The following is a 12,224-nucleotide window of genomic DNA, read 5'->3' as shown; positions in this document are numbered from 1 at the left end:
CACACACACACACACACACACACACACACACACACACACACACACACCACTTTCCGTACTGCCATCTGAGGACTCTTTATTGCCTTTTTGGTTTTGCCTCCAGTGTTTCTTCAGTTACTTACACAATCTATTTTTTTTTGCTTTTTTTGCCTTTCTTTGTTTTTTTTTCCTGTAAGGCCTGAGTTATCTGTCTTAGTGTTTAATATTTTCTCTGTCCACCCATCTGTTTATTTTAGCTCGTTTCTTCCTTCCTCTCTCTCTGCTGGCCTCTGTACAGACTCCTCTGTTCGATAGTTTAAACTCCATGACACTGCTTTGTTTACCCTCTCAGCTCACTCAGTGCATTATTCCCCATCTGCCGCAGAGAGAGTACCCCAGTGCCCCACAAATCCAACTCCCTCTTGTTTGAACTAGTCTTTCAGTCAAGCATTCAGATTTCTCACCTACCATCTCTTCCGTGGGTATGACTGTAACATGGAGGCCATTTCTCAGAAAATTAAAACTGTTAAAGACTTCATTGTTCCTTTTTTTTCTTTCTAAATGCCTGATGAAGTTCTTATTAATACCATTACCATCTCAAGGCAACTAGGTGTCCCAGTGGATAAAGGGCTGAACTTGCAGAGACCTAAGCTCGAATCTTACCTTAGACACTTATTAGGAGTGTGATCCTGAGCAAGTCACTTAGCCTCTATTTGCCTCAGTGACCTCATTTATAAAATAAGGATAAGAATAACATCTATCTCCCAGGGTTGTTGTGAGTGTCAAATGAGATGCTGATTGTAAAAAGCACTTAGCACAGTGCCTGGAACATAGGAAATGAGATATATTGTTAGCTTTTATTTGTATCTTTTTATCCCCAAGTACTGTCCTTGCTCAGAGTGTTTATAAGTGCCCATGAGGCATTTTGTGAAATAAAAAATATGGATGACAGAGTCCCTATCCCCCAGAAGCTAACAATTCAGTAAGAGAGAGATGGAGAGGGAGAGAGAGAGAGAAATTTACATCCATGAAATAATCAAAGAACATCTAATCATTTATCTTGAGTATTGATGGTAGGTATGGTAGGAATAAGGGACAAATCACTTAACATCTTTGAATCCTCCTTTCCCCATCTGTAAAATGACATTTGTACTTTTTATTTCACAAAGCTGTCATGAAGAAAGCACTTTGTAAACCTTTATGTGCTATAATGATGTGAATTATGATTATTAAGGGTTCAGAAAAATAAAGAAACTAGCAGCTTTTAATAGTTTTCCTATTTCTCAATAACAATATAATTTCAATTTCCCTGGTGCTGTCTTCAGGAAGGACATGTTGCATCAGGGCTGGAGAACCTAGTGATTGTTTGGCTGAAAGATCAAGGCTCGTCTTCCAAGAGTAGCTTTTCTAGAAACTGATGGAGTAGATAAAGAAATCAAGCTACTTCTATTGCCAGCATATGCTTTTCTGTGCCTCCCTGCCCACTGGAAGAGTACAGAATATCTCAGACCAACCCCTTTAGGGTAACCCAACTCTGGTACTGGGAGAGATATTGGATGCCCTGATGCCACAGGCAAAGAATATTGGCTTGGAAAGTGAGAGACTTGGGTTACATTCCTGTTTCTCCTGCCTTCTAACTATTAAGGCTGAGGAAAGTCACTTCACGTATTTTGGTCTCAGTTTCTTCATCTAGAAGGCCTCTTCCATTCCTGAGATTGTATGTACTATGTACTACCTGGCAACAAACCCAGGATCTTTATCCATTACCATTTTACAGTGAAATATTATCTATCCTTTATATCCATTTACCTTGAGCTGAACTTTCAGGAAATGACACATCATGTAGTGCTAGTAAAAGCATAGAAATTCATATTTAATCAAAATGTTTAAGCATGAGCATAACTCAAAAAGGGTGTGATTTTCCCCCTCTTCCTTCTCCCAATTCAGTACTAACCTTTTAACAACAACTCATGGTTCCCAAGAAATACTGAAGATGTTAATGTCTAAAATGTTTTTGGTTATTTATGCCAAGGAATCAATTGACTAGGGATCCCCCCAAATCAAGAATGAACCATTTAGCATAATTAGTTAAATAAAATAATTTAGACTGAATCCTAGGGCACTTCATAATATGAGTTTGACAACATGTGTTGAACAGATGGATGAGGATACATATCTTCCTTCCTCTACATCCTCTCCTCCAAATTGGACGTTTTACAGTGTGTAGAATTTAGCATAACTTATTCTTGGGGCTCTCCCCCAAAAGAGATGCCTGGAACAAATTTCTCAACCTTCAATTATCCACACCCATCTCTGAATAATGATTGCTAGTTTCCCTAGTCTCCAAAGGTATGTGTCCCAATAGGGACCTGTCTAACCATATGTGCTTGACTGATTCTATGTCTTTCAACTGATTCCAAGATCCAAGGTTTGTGCTCAGGAGTCTCATCTAGCCTTTCAATGCTCTTTGAAGGTTTTATGTTTTTTAGCCAATGTGTAGACTTTTCAACCATGTGAAAGAATAATTTATTTTAATACCTAATGCAAGTATAACTTTACCTATTATATTGTCATCATCATTATTTTTTAAGTTTAAATATCTATTTTCAGATAACTGTATGGAAATTTCCCTTAGAAAATTTGGATGATGAAGGGGAAGTTTTGCCATACCACAGAGCTATAAGAGCTAGAGATTCCAAATGTTTTTAGCCCGTTTAATTTCACATCTCATTCTAATGTTTTTAATAACTTATTTTCCTCAAGCTTTGCTCTCAATCTGAGGCAAGTTTTCCTCCTCAGGCAGCATAGGACCATTAGTAGTCACTAGTGGTTCGATATAAACATAGAAGAAGGTCTCCAATGAATGCTCCAGAGATCTGCCCTTGGCTTTGTATAGCTTAACACTTTCATCCATGATTTGGATAAAGGCACGCTTATCAGATTTGCCAATGACACAGTGCTAGGAGGGACAGCTAACACAGGCTGACAGAGTCAGGGTCCAGAAAGACCTTGACAGGCTGGCTAGAACATTGGGATGAATTTTATAAGATCAAATTTAATAGGGACAAATAAAAAGTCTTACACTTAAATGCAAGAAACTGACTTCACGCATGCAAAATGGCAGAGTCATGGTTAGACAACAGTTTGAAAAAGATCTGTGGTTTTTAGTGGATTGTTCATTATGAGACAGTAAAGTGATACAGCGTGCCAGAGAGCTAATGCATTTGGAGGCTACACTCCATGAGTATGATATGAGTAGTTTCTAGGTACAAGGAGGTAATAATACTTCTTTACTCCACACTAGTCCAACCATAGAATCACTGTGCTCAGTTCTACATACCACCTTTTAGGAAGGACACTGGTCAGATGGGGAAGAGAGGAGGAAAACAAAATAGTTAAGAGTCTTGAGTCCATGTCACATGAGGATTGGCTGAAAGAACTGGGAATGATTAGCCTAGAGAGAGGAGGGGTTCAGGAGGGCCATTATAAATGTCTTCAAGTACTTGAAAGACTGGTGTATAGAAAAGATTAAACTTCTTTTCTTGGCCTTCGTGGATAGATCCAGGAAGTGGAAAGTCCAAAGAGGCAAATTCATATATAAGGATATATGATATAAGGAAATATAAGGAAAAACATAATTAGAGCTGTCTAAAAGTAGATGCCTCAAGCACCAATGATTTCTCCATCACTAGGCAACTTCAAGCAAAATCTAGATGACCATTTGTCAGGGGCATTGTAGTAAGGATTATTTTTTTCAGGTTTGAGGTAGATTAGATGGCTGCAAGTCCTTCCTTACTCTGAAAAATTCTGTTCTTCTGTAACTACTTCCTTCAAGAAAGGGAGCTGGAAATGCTGGCTTCCTTCTCTGAAAGCACCCTTTGCTGCTTATGAGACTCAGTGGGGTAATCTATGTAATCGTTTTGACTGAATCAACTCATCATGTCAAACAGTGGACCAGTTCAGCCAATGACTGTTTTGACCAATGTCTTTACTGAAATGACAGGTTGTTTTGTCATCAATCAGGCATAGCCTTTCATAGCCAAAGAGTCACTTCGTGTATTTATATTCCACAAGGTTATTGGACAATATTAATCGAGGTCTGACAGATTGTGACCGTGATGCATGCCCATCATCTTTGTTTAACAAACCTCAAAGCACATTTCAATTCAGCCTAGCATAATTTTATTAAATGCCTCCTCTGTGCCAGGCACTGTGCTAATAAGCACTGAAGGTACAGAGATGAAGACAATATACTGTTCCCCCAAGGAGTTTACGTTCTTTTGGGTGAAAACAACATTTGCACATATATCAAAGGAACAAACTAGTTTCAAGGGGCAATAAGAACTATAGGAAGCAGGAAAGGCTTCTGAAAGGAGATGCTGTTTGAAGTGGGCCTTGAAGGGATCCAGAGACTTCAAGAGGCGGGATGAGAAGGGACAGAATTCCACATGAGGAACAGCCTGAGCAAAGCCTGAAGGCAAGAGGTGGAATGTTGTGTACAAGGAATAGCACACTAAGTCAGTTTGACTTGAATGTCAACTGCACAAAGGGGAATAATGTGAAATCAACCTGTAAAGATAGGTTGGAATCAGATTGTGAAGAACTTTAAATGCCAAAAAGTGGTGCTTTTGTTTTATCGTAAAGGAAATTGGGAGAGAAAAAAAAGGATCTTGAATAGGGGAGTGGCCTGGTCGCACCTGTACTTCAGGAATATTAATTTGGTGACTTTGTGGAGGATGAATTGGAAAACAGAGGTGAGCCACAGAGACCATTTAGGAAGCTGTTGCAGCAGCTAAAAATGAGAAGTGATAAAGTGATTAGGGTGGTGTTCAGAGAAGGGGACAAATGCAAGAGTGTTTTGGAGGTGGAATTAACACAACTTGGCAAGCTATTAAATATGGCCAGAGTAGAGAAAGGGGAAGAGAGGATGTTGAGTTTAGGGGTTAAACCTGAATGACAGTGGTCCCTTCATAGAAATGGGAATGTTTAGATTAAGAGAAGGTTTAAGAGAAGAGATGGAGGAAGGATAGGGACCAGGTGAAGAGACTCCCACTACTTAATTCAAGTCAGTACCCTCTATGCAATTTACTGTCTTAAAGCATTGACTAGAGTGCTAAAAGTTTCTGTGACTTGCATGAGGACACACATCCATTAAATGTCACAGGTGAAACTGAAAACCTGTCCTCCTAGCTCCAAAGGTAATTCCCTGTTCATAACACCATACTTCTTTTAGGGGGGATATACTTGGTTCTGTTTTGGACTTGTTGTGCATGAAATTTCCTTGATGATGCCTTTTATCTCAATACTTATATACAGCTAAATGTCATAATCTAAGCAGTGTGCATTCTTTGTTGAGACTTTTGCTCTATGTGACTTAGGCTCTCATCTGTTGTATGATCATGGATCTCAGTGGGAAAAACCAATGTTACTCCAGAGGTAGATACAATTAGTACAATGCTAGACAAACTTTTGTCAGTTGATTGACTGAGAATTTTAAAGAGTCCCTCCTACAATTGGATTCTGTGCCTTCTCTCTGACACTGGTAGACACTTTTGGTAAATGGTGCCACCAAAGTCCCCTACCCATGCATGTGATGTAGAGGTGATCCTGTTTGATTCTTGCAAGCTATAAGACATGTGGGAGCTCTAGTAGGGTCTTCCAAGATGAAGAGGCTTTCTATTATATCTACTATCCAAGAACTATCTTAGTTAACCAGAGGCTCACTGCCTACTAGTGGTGGCTACTGGGTGAGGAAGTTTTAGCCATGATTACCCTTAGAGGGGTTCACTCTTATACAATAATTAAACCCTCTTCTCCCTAAAGAAACCAGGGTTTAGATTGGATTAGAATGGAAATTCCTTGAGAAGAGGGATTATTTTAGGCAGCTAGGTGGCACAGGGGCTTGAGTATTAAATTTGAATTCAGGAAGATTTGAGTCCTGCCTCATATGTTCACTTAGTTTTTTAACCCCTAGGTTAAAATATCAGCCTCAATATCATAAAATGGGAACAATAAAAGCAGCTACCCCCATATAGTTGTCATGAGAATCAAGTGAGATAACATACTTAAAGTCCTTGGCAAACCTTAAAGTGCTATATAAATGCTAGGTGTCACATGTATGTGTAGACCTATGTGTACATTGATTGGCGACTCTCCATACTCATAGAAAACCAAAATGACATCACTCTATCAGGTTCCAAGTACAGTATGTCTGACTGGCTGATCAAGCCAATGTATGATAAATATGTAAAGGTCCTTACAAATCTAGAGGACCATATAAATATCAGCTATCATTATTAGTATTATTATTATTATTTGTATTTAAATCCACAGGGCTTAACACAATGTTCGAGGCATAGTAGATGATTAATCAGTATTGACTGATTTTTAGTTTGAAAGCTGTATCATTGCTAGTCATGGGAATGCTACATGGTCATTTAGAGTTCAAAAAAAGTATTAAGAGATAATGAGTCAAGGCCATGAGAGAAGAGCAAAGAATTCCATAAAAAAAAGGAGAGAAAATGTGCCAAGATGGCTATTTTCCATTTGTTTTAAGCTAAAGTCAAGTATCCTAGAAAATGGACTTTGAATACAAACTAAAGAATATGTTCTTAAAACTTAAGAACAAAAGCAGAAAATCTTGACAGTGCCCTGCATTGACAAACATTGTTACAATCGTCTGTTTTGTTTTATGAAACAAAGTGTGTTTTATTGTTGATGAAACATCGTCTGTGCTCTACATATTAAAGCATACTTCCAATTAATATGAAGAACAAAGCAATGTATAACAGCCTAGAAATCCTCAGCCGTGAAAGAAGAAAAACCTAGTTCTTTAAATGTAAAAGCACATCTGATCTGACTATTGGATCAGCCTAATTTATTATCATAAATTAGAATATTTTAATAGTGAAATATATTCTTCTAGAATTGGATAATTAAGCAACAAGATGTGACAGGTGGGTGTATTGCCAGATAGCTGTGCTAAATGAAAATTAGAATCTAAAACAGTGAAATAAATTTATGACATTCATACATATAGAATTTCTTCCCCTATTCCCATCTATCTGTTTCTCTATATATTTGAATGTCCATTAAAATGAAAACATTAGCCATCGTTCTTTATCTTTCTTCTTGGTTCCTTAAAGTGTCCTGTCTCCTCCAGGGGAGACCTGGGATGCTGGTCAAGATAACACAGAAGAATAGCTACCCAGTACAATGAGCTCACATCATTCTGAGCTACATATGTAGACGGCCCATTTTGCAGAAGACAGAGATTTAGCTGTAACTATATTCTGAATTTTTATGAGCATTAACATATTTTATCTCCTTCATGCAATGTAAAGTACAACACCCCAAACCTCCTGTGTTACTAACCAGTGACATTATGTTAAAACTCAAAGCGATGTTCATTTAGAACTGGAAATACCCAAAAATGTACATTCTGAGTGATTCAGTGCTTTATATTTCTAGGACATAATTGGGAAAGCACTGCAGTACATTGGAACATATGATGAACTCAGCAAAATAGAGCATGTTGTAGCTGCGATTGATGAAGAAATGTGCATTAACTGTGGGAAATGCTACATGACCTGCAATGACTCTGGATACCAGGTAGGAACATGGACAAAATTAGCCAAAAGACCCAGGGAAGTGTCTTTTGGGATGTGTTGACAAAAAGAATCCTGTCATTAAGCATGTGATTAAAAATGGATGCACCAAGTTTCAACTCTGGGGTATCTTCCCATCCTCTTCAGCTGCCACTAAGGAAGGAAGCCATAACTTAAAATACTAAGTAAGCCATCATCCAAAGTATACTAGCATGATAATTTAATAGCAGTAGCAAGCAGAACTCATTTTATTTTTTTTTTAAAGCAATCGGGGTTAAGTAACTTGTGCAAGGTTACACGGCCAGTTATTCTGGGTGTGGTGCTAAGTATTTGAGCCCGGATTTGATCCCCAGGTCATCCCGACTCTGGGGCCGGTGCTCTTACTCACTGAGCCACCTTGCCGCCCCTCAGAACTTATTTTATAGGAAGGAGAAACACAGGCCACAAGAAAGGCACAGGTGGCTACTAGTATTGAAAAAAATTAAAATGCTTCATTGGTGAACCTCAGTATTATTGACCTAAAGATTCCTATCAGCTGCCTTTTTGGCTTAACCCTTATGACTAAGAGAGGGTTCTTCTCCATTCAGTTTTTACTGAACTCCTAAATAGGGTATATATGAGCCTAAACTTACTTGTCACTTGGACAGGTGAGTTCCATGGGGATTCTCTTTGCAACTTTCAAAGATAGATAAATAATTCTGCGGTGCTCCCAGGTCACTGCTGTCCCTTGCAGGTAGCCATAAACTCCTGAATCAGTGTTCTACCTTCTTACCAGAGAGCTAATTCTATAGGAAGACCCCCAGGGACACTGGTTTCAGATAAGAATAGAATGTAGTGAAGCAAATAACCATTTAACTCCCTGTAGTCTCTTCTGGATTAGGTTGCAGTCGATCTCAGGAAACTCTAATTGTCCTTTCAGGAGCATTACGTAGACTTCTATTTTATCTGCAAAGATTGAGGAATAATATGAATTAACCCTTTTATTCTTGATACCAGCTATGTTATGATAAAGGATGAATAGTATGATGGATAGAGAAGACTGGCCTTGGAAAAACTCTGTAAAGGCTTGTTTCTGACACAAACTGACTGTGTGACCGTGGACAGGTCACATAACCTCTCAATATTGGAGGCAACATGATACAATAGAAGAGATCTCTGGCTAACATTCAAAAAACCTGGAGTCAGATCCTGCCTCTGACACTTATGACTGGTATGACCTTAGCCAAGTCACTTAACCTTTATTTCTTCCTCTATAAAATAAGGAAGTTGGAAAAAAAAATAGTCTCTGGGGTTCCTTTAAACTCTAGATCTATTATCCTGTGCCTGAGGATGTAATAATCTTAGAGAAGTCACTAATTTCCTTTGGCAGAGGGAATTTCCCTACTGGGAGTCCATCATAGATGAAATCACAGGTCTAGAATATTTATCTCCCCAGGAGGGAAAAGGAAAAAAAAAAGAATGTTTAACCCTGCATAGGGTCTGCATATGAATGCAAGGTATTTATGTCTCTATGTTGTTGTTTTAACATTTTCTAGTATGGCATGCCTGGATGGATGGGATAAAGAATTTCCTTTAGAGACCGTTTTTGGAGTGGTGGTGTGAGAATGCTAGAACAAATGCCCCAAATATGATGATTAATAGAATGTTTTACAACATAATTGGGCTTATAGCTACAGTGGAGTAAAGGAAAATAAGATCTTAGAAATATATTACTTGTCTGAGGAAAATGACTTCTAGGCAAATGAATAATATCCTACTGGTAATGTCTACAGTGTGCTTTTTAGTCACTACATCAAAAGGTTAGATACAGCTTGCTTCCTGCATTATTTTGCTTATTACTAATTTAATTATAATGATTAAATCTACAAGTTATTTTCCAGTTTCTTATGATCATAATTTAATCAACTTGTGTGTATCTGTTTTTTTTGCAACTTTAGTAGTATTTTTAGATCAGTTCTGTCACTCAGTTTCTATATCAGTACTTCATTTTCTTATCTCTTGCTGAAAAAGTTCTAGTCTGGGTTTTTTTGTGGACATAGCTTAAATAATAATAATAATCATGTCACAGACAATTCTGAATTAACAATGTATAGGTGGGCAGGTCTAGAAGACTTCTAACTAAAGTCATAAAATAGAGGGTTCTGTGCCTTGGATGTAGACATTTTTGTTCTCATCAAACACTAGAATTTTACTATAACTTACATAATGGAGTCTCAGTAATAATGGAGAAAATATAAAAATCATGCATAAAAAACTGACTCTTCATAGAAAGTCCTTTTGTCTCTGCCATCTCGAAAGGATTAAATGTCGGAATTTTAAATCTTCAACTCAATGTAAGGTTTTGTGTGTCTGAAATTTTCAAAGCATGAGATTTCTAAGACAGAAGTATCTTTTTAGTCCCTTCAAAGATGTCACCTGGATTTCTTTTTATGTAAAGGGGGAAAAAACTGAAAGAAAAATTTCTTTCTCTAAACCCCTGCTACAAATTTCATCTTACAAAATATGGAAACTACTTCCATGGAAGAAATATCTTAGAGAAAAGGTTAAAATATCTACCAGAATGAATTTCAGTGCAATGTAACCTAGGTTCAGGTATATTTTGAAAGAGAAACAAATAATCAACAAGTATCACATATGTTTTTGAAAACAGATAATATGATGGCAAGTAGCTTCTTTTTGGTACTTTGCTGTTCGTATAAGATTACCTTATAGTCACAAAGTTAAAAACACTGAGTTGTTTACATACAAAGGATTTGGCACACTGTTCTCCTACTGTTGGAATAGATCTACTTGATTTATAACTAATTTTTGTTTTCAATTCCCCCCCCAAAAAAAGACAAACCTTGATTCTAAATTGGAGGAGAATATTTTATTTTTTTGACATTGAAAAATGTAACAATTTTTCATATTGAAGATGATTATGAAACTTTGAGTTTGGGAGCATAGAAAGACCATGCCCTGTATATTCAAAAACCCCAAGATACATTTTTCGAAGTAGGTACCTGCTGTACCCAAACAACCAAGGGAATCTGCCCCTGGTGACCCAGCAGTGTGTTTCCCATGTCTATTTCTTTCCATTTGATTATGAAAAGAATAAAAGGGTTTCTGAGGAAGGGAAGAAGGGGGCAGGGGGTGTCACATAAGAGCAGCAGAGCACACTCCCAGAGACAAGAACCCTCCAGAACTGAGAAGACCCCTGCTCAGAACAAATACAACTGGTGAACCACAATGTTGCTGAGAAATGTTTCCTCGCAAGAAAATACCCTTAAAGAATTTTTAACCTCATATTTTTAATACAGAGGATCTCTCTCTCTGTCTCCCTGTCTTTCTCTGTGTCTCTCTCTCCCTGTCTCTCTCTCTGTCTCTCTTTCTGTCTCTGTCTCTCTCTCTGTGTCTCTCTGTCTCTCTCTCTGTCTCTCTCTCTCCCTCTCTCTTCCTCTCCCTCTCTCTCTTCCCCCCTCCTACTCTCCCTCTGTCTTTCTGTCTCTCTGTCTCTGTCTCTCTCTCTCCCTCTCTCTTCCTCTCCTTCTCTCTCTTCCCCCCTCCCACTCTCCCTCTGTCTGTCTCTCTGTCTCTCTCTGTCTCTGTCTCTCTCCCTCTCTCTTCCTCTCCCTCTCTCTTCCTCTCCCTCTCTCCCTCTGTCTCTCTCTCCCTATCTCTCTTTTTTTTTCCTAGCAGCTAAACTGTTGCTATAGTCACACTACCACACTCTGGCAAGGGCTTCTCTAGCCATGATACTGGTGCAGAAAATGGGTGGCATGCCTGACCTTTCCCAAGAATGACATCAATACCATTTATTTTTGTTTGCAGGCTATACAGTTTGATCCCAACACCCACCTGCCCACCGTCAACGACAGTTGTACGGGTTGTACTCTGTGTCTCAGTGTCTGCCCGATTATTGACTGCATCAAAATGGTTACCAGGACAACACCTTACGAACCAAAGAGAGGCTTGCCCTTAGCTGTGAATCCAGTGTGTTAAGGTGATTAGTTTAACAGTCGTGTCAAACTGAAAGTCGCCAGTGGAAGTGGATATGTTTTCTAATTAGATCATTATTTTTAAATCTCTCTGCATAAAAATAACAGGAATAATAATAGTAACTGTAACAAAATAATAATAACCTTGATGGCCAGGCTGCACATAGTCATAAATTCTAATGATTCTTTTTCAGAGAAAAGTTTTGTGAGACGTAAGCTATCCATTGGTTAATTAGATGTTTTCTGTCAATTCTGTCCATTGTCGAGAAACATTAACTTTTCTTTGGCAATTAATGCTCCAGTTTCCAAATTACCCTGTGCTGGGCTCTGTCTTTAATTCCTAATTGTAAGTGAAATCAAGTATTTTGGAACAAAGTGCAATTTAACATACAAGAAAACCGTTGCCGGGGAAACATTTTATAATTAAAAATTACATTTAATTTTAACACTGTTTCTTCGAAAATGTAATTAGCTCCATAAAGCACAAATGAAGCAAGTTATTCTACTATGGAAAGAAAAGAAAGGAAGCTTTAAATAGGGTTATAAAAGGTGGATTAAGTACTCCCAGCCAACATAAAATCTAGCTTCTGCTTTGTACTAGGCGCGCGCACGCGCACACACACACACACACACACACACACACACACACACACACACACAC

At 38.2% G+C, this 12,224-nt stretch overlaps 1 protein-coding gene across 1 annotated transcript in view; it reads left to right on the top strand.

Moving 5' to 3' along the window:
- Positions 1 to 12,224, top strand: part of DPYD (dihydropyrimidine dehydrogenase) — a 1,126,518-nt gene that overhangs the window by 1,113,378 nt on the left and 916 nt on the right. Inside the window, exons 22-23 of the mRNA XM_069063397.1 lie at positions 7,450 to 7,590; positions 11,397 to 12,224. The exon at positions 11,397 to 12,224 is cut by the window's right edge and continues 916 nt beyond it. Coding sequence (XP_068919498.1) covers positions 7,450 to 7,590; positions 11,397 to 11,567 — 312 coding nt within the window. The 3' untranslated portion in view covers positions 11,568 to 12,224. The remainder of the gene's footprint in view (positions 1 to 7,449; positions 7,591 to 11,396) is intronic.

This window comes from Petaurus breviceps, unplaced genomic scaffold (genome assembly GCF_028583685.1).
Source record: "Petaurus breviceps papuanus isolate PSGF00001 unplaced genomic scaffold, PetGlider_PUasm1.0 90564, whole genome shotgun sequence".
Lineage (NCBI taxonomy): Eukaryota > Metazoa > Chordata > Mammalia > Diprotodontia > Petauridae > Petaurus > Petaurus breviceps.
The sequence above is the reverse complement of the archived record's forward strand: the minus strand, read 5'-3'. Positions and strand labels throughout refer to the sequence as shown.